Source organism: Zonotrichia leucophrys, chromosome 1 (genome assembly GCF_028769735.1).
Source record: "Zonotrichia leucophrys gambelii isolate GWCS_2022_RI chromosome 1, RI_Zleu_2.0, whole genome shotgun sequence".
NCBI lineage: Eukaryota > Metazoa > Chordata > Aves > Passeriformes > Passerellidae > Zonotrichia > Zonotrichia leucophrys.
This window is the reverse complement of record NC_088169.1, coordinates 114,812,302-114,832,263: the sequence shown is the minus strand read 5'-3', so window position 1 is coordinate 114,832,263 and position 19,962 is coordinate 114,812,302. Positions and strand designations below refer to the sequence as shown.

At 38.4% G+C, this 19,962-nt stretch overlaps 1 protein-coding gene across 5 annotated transcripts in view; it reads right to left on the bottom strand.

The window, feature by feature from the left end:
- EPHA6 (EPH receptor A6) overlaps positions 1 to 19,962 on the bottom strand; it is a 603,925-nt gene that overhangs the window by 91,367 nt on the left and 492,596 nt on the right. For 2 of the 5 annotated variants that reach the window (XM_064728211.1, XM_064728230.1), the window contains 4 exons: positions 12,902 to 12,949; positions 12,318 to 12,480; positions 3,881 to 3,989; positions 1,118 to 1,188 (listed from right to left, as the gene is read on the bottom strand). In XM_064728211.1, the coding sequence (XP_064584281.1) occupies positions 1,118 to 1,188; positions 3,881 to 3,989; positions 12,318 to 12,480; positions 12,902 to 12,949 (391 nt within the window). Of the gene's footprint in view, positions 1 to 1,117; positions 1,189 to 3,880; positions 3,990 to 12,317; positions 12,481 to 12,901; positions 12,950 to 19,962 lie in introns of those variants that run through there. The other 3 variants (XM_064728221.1, XM_064728244.1, XR_010442290.1) reach the window with 2 other exon arrangements.

The window sequence follows — 19,962 nt, the reverse complement described above, 5'->3', positions numbered from 1 at the left end:
CATCTGCAGCTGGGTCCAGAGAATCCCTTTAAAAAGAATGAAGCATTTCTCAGCATTCTTTCTCCTGTCAGTTAATAGCTGAGCCTAAAACAGTAATTCCTCTTTTTTCTTGGTTCTGTGGAGCACACATATGAGTAGAGACTTGCCCCCTCCAGTGCGATGCTGAGATCACTACAAATGAATGGGAAGGCTCTGAGATGAAGCTTTGTGTCAACATGAAATACAGTCATCATTTACCCCGGCCTGAAAGACACTGAGTGAGGCTTTTTCCAAATTCAGTCACGGTCTCAGAGGCATATATCAAACTCTCCAGGAGGAGGGTTTTTGTCTTACTTTATTTCTGGCCATGCTTGGAAACAAATGACAAAACCATCTTTCTAGGCAGTATACTTTATGGGCAAATGTGCCCTCTTCCTTGACAGAAAGAGACACTTGGCTCGATATAGTGGTGTCACCTGAAAAAATATTTTACTTCTGGTAACTTCTGTGTTGATCATAGCATTTCAGATGTTATCAAAATGATAAAAGAATAAAATCTGATACCCTTTGCGCAATACCCTTTGAATAAAAAAAAAAAAACATTTAAATTGTTACTCTAACAGGAAACAGTGAAGCCACTAATTTAAAGTACGTAGCTAAACTAAGCTATATAAACTAATTATTGCCCATGAGAGATCACCAGGATTTTCTCTCACTGTACTGATCAGTGAGCAGGAACATGAGGGAAGACAACCCATTCCACTTCTTATTTCTTGGGTGGCTGGAAGTGTAGATCCCTAAATCCATAGAGAACTAGAAACAAATAAGTCATAGAGTCACCAGGAGAGGAATTCTGAGGCAGAAATCCAATACCCAGAACAACTGAGAATTCAAAGAAATAAACCTGAAAACCTGCTAAATATTATTAGCTGAATACCAAAAAACCCTTTAATAATACGTTTAATAAGAATAGATTTAGTGAAATTGCAAACAAAAATAAAGACCACTGATGATGCAGACAATAAGGAACTACTCAAATAACCAGATTAAAACACCAAGGGCAAAAGCTGTTCAGGAAACAGTGGGCTTTCTTCATTTAAAACATGATATAGATATTATATAGTGTTGAACTACTTACAGTGTCCATTTTGCAAATGAGCCCTTCTTTTCTCCTCAGATTTCATTTTGGCCTTTATGTACCACTGGCATCTTAAAAAGAAAAAATAAAAAAAGTGAGGTTTTAAATAAAATACTTGCCATGAATAAAACAGATGTACACCGAGTTTTTATCTGCAATTTTATGAAAGTCAAGTTCCTTACATTTGGAATATATATTTACTTATGAATCCAAAGAGGGAAATATGCATGATGAACTACAAATAGATTATATACAAAGAAAAACAAATCATGGTTGAATGATTAGCATGACAGTGACTACCTGAGTTTAAGTTTGATGTAATACTTTTTTTTAAGTTTGACTCCTCCAAAGAGTTCTGATACTTCAATAAATTATTACTTTCCTGTGTTCCTGTTTGCATATGTAGACTTGTAGTAATTAACCTTATCCCATTAACTTTCATATACAGTGGGCAAAATACCCTCTCATTTTCTTAACAATAGAATTATAATGACTCCCCCATGTTTCATGAAAAAAGAAAATATTTTTTTACATCAGGACCCCTTTTTTTCTCTTATTGCTGAGTGGCTCTGTGTAGTTTGAGCTGCTGAACACTGCCTACATGCAGATCTGATAATGCTGATTTAGGAGGTCATAGGCAGGACCAACTGTTTCAGTCAAGAAAAAAAATATTTGCTCTTAGTCTTAAAGCTCTTTCTCACTCACTGAGAAGCCTAAAAATTACTATTTAGAGGGAAATCTTTTGGTTTAAGGGATAGCAAAGGGTTGTTGAGGCTCTGATGCCTGTGGAGAACAGCAGTGCCGGCGGACGTGTGTGAACATTAACAGCATTATAAAATTAAACAAAAATAATTACAGTCAGTAAAACTATTTTAAGAGTGAAGATCTTGGAGGAATAGGTGAACACACCCACCTCATTTCAATGGTTTGTTAAACTGCTGAAACACAGCAGGAACAGTCACAAGTTCATTCACTGCTACACAGGTGATGAGGAGGAATTTAAGGGCAGAAACTCCCAAAGCTGATGTGCCCTTGTGGGGGATGCAAACCAGTGGATTCTCAGACTCTGTGGAAACCTTGAGATTGAACACCAGTTGCTGGGACTCCCTAAGGATGCCAGTGTCATTTTTAGGACCTCAACAAGTGGTCTGTAGGGTGCCCCCTGTCCAGAGCCCTAAACACAAGCTCTTACACTCCAAGTGCTTGCCCAAGGGGACAGGCAAAGAAACAAGACCTCAAATTCACCCAATCCTCCTAAAATTCCATGTGGCCCCAAAGTTTGACTACAGAAGCCAGTGATTAATCACCAGTGGAGGAGTCTCCTCATTCTCTGCTCATGCTGGCTGCAGAACAATGGGAGATAAGGCTAAATCAGACTGAGCTTTAACATCCCATGTCCTGAAACTGAGCCAGGACCCCAGTCCTGTGTGTTGAAGCCTCTGTTGCTTCCATATTCCTATCTGCAATTGTCAGCCCTGCTTCCTGATGCTCCTGGTGGATAATGACCCAGCAGAGTGCAGAGGCAGGTGCTCATTTCACCCAGCCTCTCCACTCTGAATAGGCTCATCAGCAGCCCTGGGACTCGACAGCTCATCAAATTGGTAATTCTAAACAGTGAGCAGAGCACATCTGTAGGGTACCAGTGCCATTTTTCATGCTGAAATTTGCCTCCAGTCCTAGAGTAAATTGAGTATTTATTCCAAATCTCCTTGCTCTGTCTTCTGTGGAACATGCTCTTATCACTGCATTTAAGCAGCACTCCAAAATGAATTCCTATCTTACATAATTGAAATGGTCCCATTGAGTAAGGCAGTAGAAAGCTAAGAGAATCTCTGATATTCTTAACAGTAGAAAACAGGAGGAAGAAACACAGAAAGAAACCCATTTCCATAATTTTTTTTTTCACTCCCAAGTTCAGTGGTTTTTTTTCTAAAGGAAGTGTTTGAGCTGTTTCAGGATTTCACATATGGATTCCACACAATAATTTTCTCTGGAAATTTGTCTCTGTCTGAATAATTCCTCTTTCTTCTAAAACATCCTACTCTTTGTCACCTTCTGTAGTAATTGCAGGAATATTTACTCAGCCTCTAAGATTATCTAAGGCCACAATATGTTCCAAGGTTAACTGTTCTCATTACCTTCACCAGAATATTAGATTTAACTGGTTTTATTATTTAGAAAGGAGAGCATTAATTCACATAACTGCAGCTACTGCAGTGCCATATTTAGGGTTATTTCAAAAAAAACCTCTGGCCTGCACTGATAGAACTTCACATTTTTTTAAAATTAGAGGTAATGCTATTCCAAAAAACCAGATGTGTAATTACAAATCCAAAAGCGCAGCCCCCTCTGTTGATATGTGAGTAGTGCACTCTCTAAAGTTTTGCAATTGACAGTTATGAGATTTTGTAAAATACACTTTTTCTTCTTCTTTTTTTTTTTTCTTTTCCATGTAATGTCAGAGCCTTGAGGGCATAGCAGGTATACTGCATTTTTAAATGATCACTCTGAAGGCAAGAGGTCCAGAAACTTATTTCTAAATACCCATACTACTTCTTGATTTCACATAATTTCTTATCTCCCCAAACTGTGTTTATGAAAAACCACACTTACAAAAGAACTGTATGACCAGTGCTGAACAAAGAGGATATTCCACCTTGTCTAACCCCAATTTTAGCTCTGAAAATGTGGTTTAATGACTTGAATATTATTCTTAAATTTTTAATTTTAGATGGGACTATATGAGAACAGTGTTTTCATTACCTGCCAGTGATGAGGAAGAACAAGGTGAGGATGACCAGCAGAGTGAATCCACCCACAGCAGCAGTGGCAATTACAAGAATCTGTCCCTGCTCTGCAGCCATATCAGAAGCTGAAAGAGAAGCACAGAGAAAAGGGGTTGATGCTCCATCCATCACCCAGGGATTTTGGAGAATGGCTGAAATAATTTCAATGGTCAAATGTTGCAATTTGTTTTTAATGTTTTCCTCAGTGTTCAGCAAGGGCATCAGATGCAAATGTGTCTGTGAAGTGAGAAACCATAATCCATATCCCAACTAGGATGGGGGGAGAAGATGTTTGCATGTTTCTAAAAGGAGGATTTGTCATTATCAGACACTTGCAATTTACTAAAATTTGAACATGACAGGATTTTGGACATAAAATTGTATTTTCTTTCTTAGCTTTATCTTAATCCTGCACCTAATTCAGAAGTTCTCTCCATCCCCCTGTCCCAGTGAAGTCAGCAGCAGTGCTGGGTATGTGAAGATACTAAATTGGGTTCAGGAGGAACCAAAACAAAACCCTCACACCTAATTTGTAGCTTCACACATTCTTCAGCATGTCTGCTGCTCAGTTCCATTGTCACTAAATACATATAACATGCTTTGGTGATTAGCAACACTGCAGTTGACAAAAAAAAAAAATAAATGCTTATGCCTCTTGTTTTTCTCTCTGCTTTTTTGTAGGATGTTTAGGAGTTAAAAAGATCACCTGAAATGATCCACTCACTTGCTAATTTTGTTAATTTATAGTGTGTAATATTACATTTTTACATGGAGTATTTACCTACTTATAGTCCAGGTGGTCCTCACTGTCCAAATACTACATGAGCAGAAAAAGAATAAGGCTCAGTCTTTTCTCTCTGTCTCCTGTCTTGTGACTCCAAAGTTTTAGTTGCTAAACTCTGTTCCACTTGAACATTTACACCACATGACATTTACCCAATTCTTACTATTTCCATGGGAAATAAAACATTGTATTGAAAGAAGAATAAATAATTCAATTCAATGGCTTCTGAAAACAGGAGTAAATACAGAAAAGGGAATAATTTTTACATCAGGAAAACAACTTTGATTTGCTAAACTTGCAAACTGTTCAATAAGCAAATCTTCAGCTTTCTTTAGGCATCAGGTATTAAAGCTTAGGGAAATCACCCAGGCTGCTGTCTAGAAAGCTCAGCAGGTGATATTCTCTCACTTTGCAGCTGATGCAGCTCAATGCAATGCACACATTGCTACCCAAAGCCTCATAAAACGCTGTTTCCTAGAAAAGCATTTGGCTTCTGAAGATTTATGTGTGGCTTAAAAACTCGTGGTGTAAACTGGCTTTGTAAGAGTAATTTTCAGCAAAACAAACTTTTTAGGTTTCTGCCATTAGCTTTCTGTCCAAATAATTTGATGGAAGCATGCACAGGCAGTAAATTACAAGGGATTCAGTGGCCAGACAAGTTAAATATACACATCTTCCAAGAAATCATGGAGCAAATATTGACTGAACAGTTAAATGATATCTAGTGATGTTATGGCAGTGGATTCCAGCTCTGTGTTACCTTCCACTCAGGCTCAGGTTTAGTTGGAGAAATGCAACATAACAAATATCATGCCACACAAGTAACAATGCCAATGCTGAATACAATTTTCAGACTAGTGGTGGTTGTGCTAAATCTGGCAAAGATTATTAAAGTCAGGCAAGGTTTGAAGCTGTGCATGGAGAAGGTTTCAGAGAAATATTTCCTGCCCATCTCTGCAGTGCAGAGGACAAACTACAGCTCTCCTTTTGTTTTTAATATGAACAAGATATGTGCAAAAATAGTGAATTTGGTAGGAGGAAAGCAAAACACAAGCACAAACTTCACAGCAAAATTTGTCAAAAGACAAATTAACTGTGATTTTTATCAACAGACATTCATTGCCAAAGCAACAACCCAGGAACCTTCCTGGTGCAAATGTAGGGGCTGATTCCATGGCCCAAAGAAGCAGCAGCATCTTGGTACCAGAAGTACCAAGATGAAGATGTGTCCTGGGTAATTTCTGGATGGAGCTGCTCTTTTTTTGTGTTCCAGCTAAAACAGAATCCAATCCACCATTTAATAACATACATTTTTCTATGAGGAACCAAAGTCACATTAATAGAGGGGAGAAATTCAGACTGATTTATGTTCTTTCTGCCTATAAACCATACAGATTTTTAGCTGAGACTGTACCTACTTGAAAAGTGATAATTCTGTTTCTCTTGTTTGTATTTTACAGAGTTGAAGACATGAGGATTTTTTTTTTCATGTAGTTAAATCACTACAAGGAGTTTTCAAGCCTGAAAGTTCCAGATGACCTTAATTTACCTGTCAGATAAAAATGTCAAATGACAGACAAGAATAATTGGAAAATGTGAATTTGTTAAAAACTGACAGAGAGGCTGGTAAGGCAAAATGATGGAAATATTTGTACGCAGACTTATCACATACAGGTAAAATGTTCCACAAAAAACTATTTAGGCATTGAGATGACAGTAATCAGAGACTCTCAATATCTAGAATTTTTACAGCATTTTACCACTCTAAATTAAATTCTATGTGTCTCTCAACCTCTCTGCTCTTTTCTCATTTTTCCAGCTTTGTCTTATGGTGAAGTTGTAAATACTAAGAGCATTATTTGTTTCTGTTGTGCATGCTCTTGAATATTTTTTGTCACTTCCTGGTTTTCCTTTCTTATTTTTTTCTGTGTATATTGGTCTGTGACCCTGTGTTTCTCCTCAGAACTTCTGGACAAGACAGAAAAACACAGTTTAAAAATCAGGTTGTGAAGCCAAGCAAGTTCCTGCAACCTCATCTCATCCCTTTGTGTGTACATATGAGAGTGCTGCATTTAATCACAGAAATACACAGCATTTTTTTTTCCCAGAATCTCATGTTGGACAATATGGCCAGCATTCCTATAGCTAAAATCAATATTTTTTCTGTCTCTGCACTGTCCAGGGCACCTGAACTTTATCATAAACCATGAGCAGAGCTCAGGGAGCTTAGCACCACTCTAACTGGGCTGACTGCTTAGTCTGGTTCTATTTTTCATTCTCTCTACCTGTCTGCTAAGTGAGTTCACTTGGAAAGAAAACACTTAAAAAATGAGTAGTTAAGACAAGAAAAAGGGAGAATTTATGACTTATCCAAGATGTTTCAGTAGTATACTGCAATGTTTGGGTGGCATAACTCTTCAAGCACATTTCACCTGCTACTGAAGTGATTAGTCCAAGTGATTTTAAATCTGCAGCATGGATTATACATGCACCCAGTAGCTTAGATCCAGATAAACTCCTCACTGCCATTGCTCTCCATGCCTAACTCATGCTATATGCCTGAAATGATGCTTCAAGTTTCTAATTGCATTGTTCCAGCTTCCTTGCTCAACACCATGCCCAGAAATCCCCTCTGCATCCAGCCTGGTGTCAGTTCTGCCCCTACAATTCACTTTTTACATCCATGCCCCATCTCATCTTCTCTCTACATTCTTCACCCAATGTATGGAGGAGGAGCTGCACCTTCCCTCCCCTCTGGGCTGAAGGGAAATACCCTGAGGCTTCCTCTTTTCCTCACTGGGCACACTGGAGGAAATGGTGCAGTTGTTTTAGTCCCAGTGCAAGAGGCTGAAAACCAGAGAGAATCTTTCAGCTCTGCTCTTTCTTTCAGCAAATTTCTCCAAAACATTTTACAAGTTGGTGTATTTGGTATGAAAGAGCTGGAAGCCCTAATGACAGCTCACTTCTGCCTCTCAGCTACATCCCTTGGCTACTTCAATTTGACATCAATCAGGCATCAGACCCTCCAGCAGACTGGAAGATAAAAAAGTGACAGAAAGACAGCCAGACTGATAACAGTGAGCAGCTGTAAGACAGATAAGCGTGGACAGTGAGCACTGGAGCTCTAACAGACAGGAGCAGGCTGTCAGGGGGATTTACAAGGCATCGTAAACAACAGTGCTTAAGAACAACAAAGTCTCATTAGGGCAACCTTTACATTTTCACAAGTGCAAATGTATTTCCTGTGCAGTTCCTGTGATACAGTGAGCTGATGGGCTCCAGCCAAAGGCCAAATGAGAAGGCAAAGGTGAACTTAAAAGGGACTCTCAGTAGCATAAGAATGTAAAAGTTTTTGGTGCCTATCCACTTGAAATACTTCTTCCAAGTGTTTTCCCCCAATCTCCACTTCCTGGCCGGTGGATACATGGAAAGCCTGTGCAGGCAGTTTGAGATCTGAATGAGGATGTTGCTCTTGTTTAGGAAATGCAGAGGAGAAGTGAAGTCTGGGTTTTCTGGAGACATGCAGTGGTGCAATCAGATTTGATTCCCAAAATCAACCGTGAAGAAAAAATGGCTAAGAGTATTAAACACACCAAGGAAATAATTAAAGACTAAATGAGACATTCTTTGGTATCCAGAGCTGACTAATACTGAACTAACAGTAGGATTTGGCAGAGGTGGGGAGACATCTAACAAGAAGTTTCTAAATACGAGATATGTGTCATCTGATTTGTTTTGTTTCAATAAGGAATTCAATTCACTATTGTCAAAACATTAAAAATCATAAAAACCCAAGAAAACTCAATTTTGCATTGGTAATACAATGGATTTTTCTAAAAATCCTTAGGATAGCTTCTCTGTCATGGCATGAACCAGGGCATGTGCTTAAACCTGCACTGGAATCAATGATTCAGGACCCTTTTCTTGAGCTTTGGAGTTCTGGAAAGAATGGAGACGCATCTGGTGGCAAACCCGAAATAGCCTGATTTGATCATGAAAAGTTAAAGATAGATTTTGTGGATGCAGAAAGAGGGAGAAGAATGTGAAAATTCAGCAGAATTTTCTGGCAATACACAAAAATCACCACCTGAGACTATGGTAAAGAAATTACAGTTATTGATCCATCAAGACTGCAGTTTCAGCCAATTATTTTTTCACAGTCTTCAACTTTATAAAACACCTAATCAGGTATTCTATTAGCATTTCTGAAATGTATTGTTAATAATTTAAAGTATGCAAAGTCTGCATTGCTTTTGGATTAAAGATCATAATTCACATTTCACATCCACAAATTCACATTTATTACTCTGTTCAGCCCAAGCACAAGTATGTAGTGCATAAATGTGCATGAATGCTACTTTGTCCCTTAGGTCCCTTCCAGAACAAGCCAACCCTTCCACTTGCAGATTATTTTTCCCTAATGATGAGAAGGCCAAGAAGGAAAATACCTTGATTTTAGAACAAGCCCTGCTTAGGCATGAAAACTGCCTAAAAGCTGTAAATTGTCCAATATTTTAAAAATTTCTCTTTGCAAAAGGACCTCTGAGGTAATGTAAATAAAAAGCTTCTCTAGGAAAAAAATAAAAAGAATCATTAATTAAAAAAAGAACCCAACAAAACCAACCAACCAAAAAAGATATTCCAAAACCAGCTGGTTAGAAGAGAGGAGAAAAAAAAACCAGAGTGGTTATAGTCAGAGATTAAAGCATCTCTGCCCTAGGAAAAATGTTTTTCTTAATTGTCAGAACACATTTCATTCTCTGTTAGGAAGAAGCAGAGTGTTTCTGTGGTGACTCAGATAGCTGGTAATTCTGACAGATAAAAGCAGGAGCTACAAGTGAGGTTTGTGCTCCAGTTTAAAGCCCCGGCAGTGGCAGCTGTGTGTGTGCTGGAGTGCATGAAAACCTGCCAGCTTTGCTACGAGTGCTTTGCCTGTAAGGTGCTGAAACAGAGACTGAATAAAATGGCAACAAGAAACAAAGTCACAAGTGGTGGTTGCTGTGCTTTGGAAAGGTTTCACATTTCCCAGGTGCAGTTCTGGGCTTTAAAAAGGGGAGAAATGCCTGTTAGCATCCATTCATCCATCCCTGCTTCCTTGAGGAGAATTTTTCTGACTATCCTAGGTAGCTCCATTTCCTAGCAAAAAGAAAACACAAATTTCACTCTTTTGGATGCTCCACTTGTTTGTCTTTGCAGCAGGAGAAGAGTTCACAGCAGAGCTCCCCAGGCTGCGGCTGCCTCAGTCTGTGGGTCAGTAAGTGAGGGCGCTTCCCAAAAAGCACATCAGCATTCACAACTAACTGCTTCCACCACTACTGCAGATTTTCCCTTCTCTCTCCCTCATGTACCACCTTGAGCAATCCCACCAAAATGTTTTAGTGTTCCTGGTGATGATCTATCTATTTTACCCTTTATAACTGAAGTGACCCAGGTAGTGTTTCACCCAGGACACTGTCCTGCCAAAAGACAATGTGTTTTAGGACGTTGACATACACATCTCAGAGCTGATGAATCATTAATTTTCTATAATTAGGCTATTAAAGAAAAAACTTAATTTTTGATTGTTTGCTTTAGTACCATCTATTAACAAATTCTGTCAACATTCAAGCAGGGTAAATGGAATAACCTTGGATGTTTACCTGCAACTGGTCTGGGAATTCTTCTCCACTGTAACATGTCCAATTGGCAGGGAGCTGTTACAATCTAAGGTTGATTAAAGAGGATTTCTATCAAACACAGGACTCAAAATATTTTTTGTTATTTTCATGAGACTGCTGGTTGATAAATTCTCTTTTCATAACACAGACTTTTAAATCACTCTATTTTTCCCAGCCTTCTCATGAAAATGCTACTTTTGAGTTAATTCAAATATAATTCAAAGTCCACAAAAAAGTAATTGCTAAAGTGGAATTTTCACCAAGTGACTTGTTTCTAGCGAGGAGGGTTGGAAAGAGTTGCAATAGACTGCCTTGGCCTAATATTATTTGCTTTCTTTCAGAAAAATTGAGAAAAATGTATATTAAAAAAATGAGAAAATTTTCAGCTGAGCTGCCCACTGCCAGAACAGCAAATGATGAAGAGAGATTCCTACACAGCTGGAGTAGGACTGGTTTGTAAGACAGACGCAGGCCAGCAAGGGCAAATTAATATTTATGGGTAGTGACAGAACCAAGCAGCCCAAATCTCAACACAACTCTCCCAAATCTCTCTGTGTAAATGTTACTCAGTATCTTGAAATACTGACAAAACCATGGCTGTATTCTATTTATTCAGCTATGTGAAACCATGCACTAGTTTAGGCAGCAAGAGGTTAGACACGGAAGTAAAAGAAACCAGAATTTTTGAGAGATAAACTGTGTTTGGTCTGTTCATGGCATCATAAACAGATTTATTTTTCTAGTTTATTTCAGTATCAGGTTCAGCTTTGATGTTATACTCAAAAAGGAGGTTAAAATTAAGCTTACCATGCAGCCAGCTGCATCAGTGCACTGAGAAGGAGAGATGGGGCCAGGATGGAGTAAAGGGAATGTCACTCCCAGGAGATTCCCTCAATACCAATGAGGGAAATGTCACTGGAGCCACAGTCTTCCTGATTTAGATGGGCAAGTGACATTTTCACAATGCGAATCCTCACAGAGGTTTAAATACTATTTTCTTTTACATGAATTAAGCCTTGTATTTATTGCACCAGAAGATACAGACAAGATCTACTGAAATTCTTGAAAGCACCCAAGTGCTCAACTCCTATTCAAACCAATTGGCTTAAGTACCCAGCAAATTTTAAAAAGTCCAATTAGGCATTAAGCACTTGGAAATCTATCCCTGATTGATTTTTGAAATAGAAGTTAAGAAGCAATAAAAATGGAACACAAATCCCTGGGTGCTCTTAGAAGCACTTATATAGTTCTGAGTCTGTACATTAGCTTAAACAACTTGAATTCTAAAACACTAATGAAAAACATGGTATACATAATTGGCTAATTAAAGTAATTTAATTAATGAGTGTTTTAATGTTGCATCTACTACACTAATTTCCTCTCAAATACATGTAAATACCTTTTTTTATGTTTCTTTGAACATGAAAGGCAACACATGACATATAAAATTGTTCAGAGCATGAACATCACACATGAAGCCTTTTTGCATATTTTGTAGGAACAGGAAGGTTTCTTGCTTCTTAGTGCCAAATTTAGTAGGTTTACTGGTTGGTGGAAATGCATATACAAGTTTCCAGTTTTTTTTGTGGAGTCTGGGAGCACTGACAACTGCAGGGTGAAGAGTCCCTCACTGGGAGCTTGTGTGAAGCTGCTGGACTTAGGGAAAGCCTGGCTAAGGGTATTTCTAGATGTCAAGAAGCAAGACTTCTGCAAGGAAAGAAAGGATCAGAGAATCCTAGAGCATCTTAGCTTGGAGGGACCCACAAAGAAATTTTATGGAAGAGAACATTTCTATGTGTTGTTGTAAATCCAGAACTGTGAGTCTGAGGCTTCTTTTTTATCACATAGCACTATCATTTTGTGATAAACAAATGGTATGGGTTCAGCCATTCAAACTCCCCATGTCTCATTGGTTTAGAATTAGATGCTACTTCTGTTGTATTTATTTTTTTTTTCCCTTCAGTGAAACTTACTTTCATCTCCAGTTTCAAATTCAAACTTCTGGCTATAGCCGCTGTATCCTGCTGCCGTCCTGACTCTGATATGAAATATGTACTTGGTGGCTGGCTTGAGACCTGTGATGATAACACTTGGAGCCTTGGACCTTGTGGAGGAATAGCTGAGCTGCTCATGCTCCTGAGGGACAAAAGAGGGAAGAAATGATATCAAGTTCAGTTGAACAATCTTTGCAAAAATGATATAACAGAACTGAAGCTCCATATTCTTCTCATGAATGCAAAATGTGTTTATAAAAGGAGGTGCAGGTATGGATTTCTGTACTTTGGTTCTGTGCTATAGTCAGAATGTATGATATGGCCTTGACTTTTAGATTTCAGGATTTTTTGTCTTTAACCCTGCATACAGACATGTTTTTGTGACTTGGGTTAGCAACCAACCATAGTCAAACCAGCATGAATTACTACAAGACTACATTCACAGAAGAATGGAACTAGAATGGAAGCTCATTATTTTTGCACAATGGACAAACTAGGAGGTCAGGAAACACTACCAAGCTGCAAAATAAAGATGTGGGAGTATTCAAATACCCGCTACTCACTTCTACCCGCAGGTAGTGCCAAAATGCCGGCGCTATCCGTGGGTAGACCTGTGGGTAAAAGAAAATAGGAATTAACTTTTTCTTTAAAGCCTGTCAACTTTGAGCATGGTTCAACTGCTTCACTGCTGCTGAGCTCAATGTCTCTTTCCAGGTAGCTGTAATGTAGTCATACATGAAATTCACTTTGAAACACTGTAAGGAGAAATACTCTGTGCAAACTCCCCTGTTAATCTCCTGGCAGTTGTTCCCAGGCAGCTGCTGGGAATTCCTGAGTCTCACAGAGATCCCTGAGAATTACAGGCTCTGGGAATCACCACTGCAGACCAGCTGCTCCAGTATGGAGACCAGAAACATCAATTTCTGTGCTTTAACTGAGTGCTGCTTTGCTGGACAGGTCTTGGATGATGCTTTTACATGAGAGGATGACTTGGAAGAAGAACATTTATTCCCTGTCATTAGTTACTTGATAAACCAGTAATCTGTAATATTTTATGTGCTGCCTTCAGGCTAGGTTTGCTCCCTTGGAGCAGGATTTGTCTCCAAACTGAGCAGGAATGTCCTTGGCATGTGCTTAACAGTCCAACTGTGACACCCACAGGGCACCATACAGGTTTATTATGCCATGCAGTGATATTAGAGCAGTGTAAGTTATTCAAAGGGTACTTCCAGCCTGTTCAGAAGGAAATCTAGTTCACAGAAGAGATATAATCAGGAGAGGATTGGGTTTCAGTCAGATTCTGTTGGACTTTTAACCTCTTCTCAGCAACATGCATGCACTTTTTATATAAAAACAACACTCTGAGTTAACTTCAGCCATGCGTAACAAATCACATTAGCACAGGGCAGCAGGTGGATCACTATCCTCCAGTAGGAATACAGGGAGATGGAGAAAACCAGATTAAAAAACAAACACACAGAAGGAGCCTCATGATTCTGTTAAGGGAAGGAGCAGGAGGATGGCAACAATGATCAATATTAAAAATAACTGCATTTAACTTGCTCTTCAAACAGCGGAAATAATTTGAGAAAATACAGTAAGAGGAAGTATTGATTTTTTTCTACAGTCTGTTACCAAAATTTGAAGCTGTGAGGAGCCTGTATTTTAATTGAAACAGTAGGATAAAATGTACATGTAATCTTATGGAAAGAGACTATAATTATTACACCATTTAAATATAGGACTTCTCCCAATTACTTGAAATGTTGCAACTTCACTATGAACAGGTATAGTGGATTTTAGATATGCTTTAATGCATTTCAGAAAATACTTATTTTTTTCTGACAGAAAGCCTACTTGTTTGAGAGATGGGTGCTTCTTTTTTTTTTTTCTGATTAAGCTTACATGACTTCCTGTGAAGGAAAGATCTTGGAAATCTTCACTGCAGATTATGTAAACAGCAAAGGTTTGTTTTATACAGGCATTAGCATGGTTCAGTCATGGCCCATAGAAGGGCAGTGACTTTATACTTTGAAATGCTCTGGAAATTTGTATTTAGAGTCTGTAAGCCAAGGAAGAGACCAGCACCTAAGGGATTTCACTGTACACTGTAATAGATGCAAGCTATTTCTTTTCCCTAGACTAGCTTACTGCTTGAAATCAAGTCCTACCATTTAAAAATGTACTGCTTCTTCTGACCTGCTAGAGAGATTGCAGAGAAAACTGATGGGAAATAAGGTCTTTAACAGGAGGATGGAAACTGAATTTAAAAAAAAAATCAGTGGAGATTCCCCAAGATCCAATGACAAGATTTACTCCCTGAAGCCTGCAGAAAAAAGCCAGCAGCAGCAAAAAGTGGGAATGACTTTTGGGAAAGAATCTGAGAAAGGCTGTTTCTTTTCCAGTTTCCAAAATGACTTTTGGAAAAGAAACAATCAATTATATATTATTACAGGCTAACTGCTGCTTGTGTAAAACATTCATTTGGGATACACTGCCTGCATAGCCAGGGGTGTGGACAGGCAGGCAGCAAATAGAATTCATTATCTGTAGTTGGTCAAAGACAATGAGTGTGACAAGGGCTGTGATGGTGACATTTAATCAACAAAATGGGTCCTTCAAGCTCCTGAGGGGCATCCATCACTGCCTGTCCCTTCTGGAAGGTATTTTGGCCACCTCCAGGGGCTGTCTGGCTTGTTGGTTCCTCACCACCTGCCTGGGTTTGCAGGAAGCCCTGAATGGTCCCTTCTTCATGCCCTCCCCTGTCCTTTCCTTCTGCAGCCTCTCGTGCCATCCATCCCACAGACTGAAAAATGATGTCTGGGAGTGCACAACCTTAAAAGTAATGGTGCTGTCATGTGGGGAAGGGGGCAAGATTTGTTACTGCATGTGAAATAGTGCAAAGGGAACCTGTCACCTTGGTTTGAGAACAAGCTTCAGGAGCTTGAGGAAAAATTTGCTCAAACTCAAGACAAAATGATTCATAGCTGGAAACTTCCCAGGGCTGGAGTGTTTTGCACAAAGAATTCAGCCTTTTAGGACTGGATTCATACAGAGAATTCTCCAAAGAGTGAATGCTTTGCCATTATTCCATTCTCTTGATAACTGATTTGCAGCCTACCTGGAAAGCCAGAGCTTTCCACAGAGATGCACGGAGGTGGCTCTTAAGGTTGGCCACTCCTTCTGCCATCATCTTTCCCAGGAAGGCTGAAGACGGACTCAGAACAAAAAAAATACTACCAAAAAAACCCCCAAACCAAAACAAACAGACAAACAAACAAAAAAACAAAACAAAAAACAAAACAAAACAAAAAAACCCCAGAATTATGGGACGCTTTGCACTCACTTCTGCAGGGATTCTGTGTTCAAAAAGTCAATTTTAAATGGAAGGACTTAACTGTACTTCTTGGATGTTAGCGCATGCTTTTCCCAGATCCTGCTTTCAGGCTGTGGCAAAATACAGATATATATCAACCCACTTATCATGCACTCTATTTTCCATCTAAAGGAAGCATGATTTTGTGTGCTAGAAGGATCTATCTCTTGTGATAGATTTCTGACCTAGACAGTGACAGGGCCAGAATCAATGGGAAAGGCCACTACATTTATTCTGTACTTGATAACTACAGAACTGCAAAATCTGCAAAATAAAACATGAGTTTAACTGATATGGCTGTACCTCCCACAGCACATAAAAGTAAGATAATATACAGTTGGCTACTATGCATGGTTCAGCATTCACAAAAAGAAAAGGGACTCAAGAAATGCTCTCATGCTTTACATCAGTATCAGAGCAGCATTTGTGATTTTAAGGTGGCAAAGGACTCACAAGAATCAGCTCTGAGAACACAGGGGCTGAGGGGTTAAACATGAGAACAAGGAGTCTATCTAATATAATATACTCATATAAGTATGAGACACAATCTGATATGAGGAAATTCATAAGACCTCTTCCATAGCCTACTGCAAATTTATCTTGGTGAAAATCTGTAATTAAACCATAAATATAACACAAATGCAAGCCATGCCAATGTTATTACAGAATGTAATACTAACTCTATGACTACCTATCCAAGTTAAACAGAATTATATTATGAAATTTGAAAATGTTATCTCTGTTTCTAAGGAAATTGTATTTTTCTTATTGTTTGTGTGATTCTTCTTGTAAATGCAGTCTGTTCTGATTATGAGGGACAGTGTTCACAAATCCTTGACAGTTTGCTCTGTGCATGAACAGGAAAACCTTTCAGAATCAAATTCTTTCCTGCAGCCACCTCTGCCCATCTGGATCTGCATCTATCCTAATTTTATACTTGGCTTTACAGATAAGGCATTTTTTCATATCTAAAGAGACAGACTGGCTGAGTGGAAGGCACAATGGTGCTAATGGTCTAAGACTAGACAACCTCATTTAATGGAGTAGCACCATCAGAGGATAAATATTAATGAAATGCTTTCTGCTTCTGCAGTGCAGCAGAGTAGCAGCCAATATCCAGATGTTCTATTATTGTGATGATCAGCACCAGTTTTATCATATACTTAAAAGAAAGGGGATTCCCCCAAAAACATTCACAATTTTAAATAAATAGATAACTATGTTAAATAGATAAAATATCACATGTCACACCTGTGTGAAAAAATTGCTCTCTAATTTTATCCCCACCTTTGTACAGAGGAAAAGAGCACAAAAATGAAGACTTTGTGGATACGTATAAGAAAAATATTGATAAATGCTAACCAAAATGTGATGACCTTTAATCACTTTAGACTCCTATAGCAATCAAAGAGTGCACATACTGATGTTATAGGTGAGAAAAAGATTATTTATCTCCAAATCTTTAGTGCAAAAAAAAAAAAAAATCAATTGAAATTAAAGCTGAAATGCTGAATTTTGCTTGTAGTGCTGAAATAACCTTTAAAAGATTAACTTTGCCAGTAAAGCACTGATAAAATCCTGGCACTTTCAGGCATACAATATTTGTCGCCATTAATATTCAAGTGTCTGAAAGAGACATGGCTCTAATAAAAATAGTATCAGTGTTTAGTTTATCAATTTAAAAAGATAACCAAATATAATTTACTATGATTTAGAATATATAATGGGAGCTATATACTCTTATTCTAGCTTATTTTATGAATGACAACGGAGGTATTCAGCTCATTGAGTGTCATGAGTAACAAAAATCTTCTTAGACAGACCCTAGGGAAAGGGATTTCCACCTTCTGCCAGCTAAAGGAGACTTACTGTACCCACAGCTTTCAAGTGTGTGTGTGCAGAAAGAATCCAGGGAGAGTAACTGAATTCACTATCAGCTGTTTGCAAACACATTTTCTAGTCTATATCTATTGTCCTGCAACATGAAAATTCTGTATTAGGCCACATAATCCTGCCTGCCCTTTTCAGAGCACTGTTATTTAACTGGAAGAAGAACTAATAGAGATTAAATCTATATACCACAGGGACCAGGTCTTGATGCTGTGCACTGAAGCACAATGTCAAAGCTGAGTAAGTACCACATTAAAGTAAAGCAGATTTGGAGTTTCATGATTCAGGTGCTATAAATGTTTAAATAAAAGCACCAATAATAAAAAGGAATTTTTTATGAGACCATTTGGTCACATCTTTCCCCTTTCCTAGGTACATCAGTCTGAGGAACACACACAATGTGACCTACAGAGGAAGCATCCTTATTTTAAAGGAATGACCACAATTCTGGAAGACAGAATGTTTACTGATCATAGCTCTAGTCCACTGTGCAATGAGATCTCCAAATTCTTCCTTACTTTTCCCATGGGATCAGCTGTGCTGGCACTCCATAGTCACCTGAACTTTAATGCTGTGCTACTCATTAGGATAACACAGTAGTTAATTATTAGGTATAGTCATTGATTGATTAATCAGCTCAAATAGAATCTATTAAAGACAAATAACATCAAACTGTGGAGTTTGTACTTACTCTCTGTGCTGAATAAAAACAGAATCCCCACAGCTCTCATTTATGGAAACTGCCTCTGATTGACAGAGTCTATACTCCTCTCACAACTAATTTTCCCCCAATGATTCTCAAAAAGTATTTTGTTTCTTTACAATAAAATATTTTCATAATACAACTTCTGAATGCCTGTTGCCTCTAGTCATAGCACCTTTGTCACCTTACACAGATTGTTGTAGATAAGGAGTAATTACACTGAAAGCAAGAAAATTAACTACACCTGTGGAACTTGGTGTCTGCCTTTGAAAGTTTCTTTACATTTACTAATTTTGTGTGTCATTTTCTCCTAGAAAACTATTTTGACCTACAGTACGTCAATTAACAGGAATGCTGGCAGAAGATTTTAGAAAATACTTAAATATTCAATAATGTGCTTCTAACATTAATTACTGATTAAAATCTGATCAACAGGATTAGGTAAATTTTTAATGCAACATAGAGTGGTAGGAAAAATTACAATAAGAGAACTAGAAGTAAAAGATACCATTAAGATTCTTAAAAAACGCTCATCCTAAAAAACCCTGTACCTCTGGTTTTCAGCTGAACCACAAACTTGAAGTAAATTTAGGAAAGTGATTGCAAAGATCTGAGGACCAATTTAAACTAAGCAGAAAACTGTGGCAGCAAAAAATCAGGGCAAGATAGAAAACTGCCAATGGCTCTAGAGTTTGCTTCAGAGGAGAAATCTGCAGCACTTAAAGGCATCAGCCCCTTCAGGTTGTAACCCTGTCCCTTCCCTCCTGATTAATCTGAGATGTAACAGTCTGGGCAGCTGAAACACTCAAGTGTCCTTTACCTGTTTGGCCATTCAATATTTTATATTTTGATTGCCTGTCAGTCAGCTCATCACTTTTTCCATACATAAAAGTGAAGCTGTCAACATGAAAAGGGGAAGAAGAGATAACCAATCATAAAGAAAATACAGAAAGGTCAAACCCCAGACAAAATGCATTTTAATTGGATTATATACTTGGAAAGGCAGAAACGAGTTGATGTGAGGTGAAGCATGAAAAGCAGAAAATTAAATGAGGAGAGAGATGAGGACAGAGAGGCTCTAAAACAATGTTAAATTCTCACCAGCACAGGGAGGTGAGGGCTGGGCAGAGCAAAAACTGAGTGCTTCACATGCTGGGCCAAGTGGGACTGCCAGGTGTGAAGGCAGCAGGCAGGAGAGAGCTGACTGTCCCAACAAGGAGATCAAAGTGAAATAAAACCAGGCCTGAAGCTAGGGATGGAACAGGGAGCAATCCAGCATATAACAAAGGCAGCTGGAGAACATGGCCTGGGTTGTCAGATGAGCACATATATCAAATCCCGTATTTCTGGCACTAATAAGCTACTCTGAAAATGGTTGTTTGTTAATTAAAAGTATTTACCAAAGAAAACCTCTGCACCAGGGCCTCCAGAAATCTCTCTAACTTCTGCATATACAAGTGCCAGCTTCTCCAGCTGCCTTGAAGAATTTTCTAATCTTTTCACTAATTTTAGGTTTTTTTTTTTTTTTTTCCAGTTGGAAAGAAGGAGGAAGCTACTGCAAGCATGAACTAAACTTCTAAGGTAAAAAATTCAGCTCAAGTAGTACTCAGAATTCACCTTAGGACAGTAAAGCACATTTTCTCCTGGGATATCTA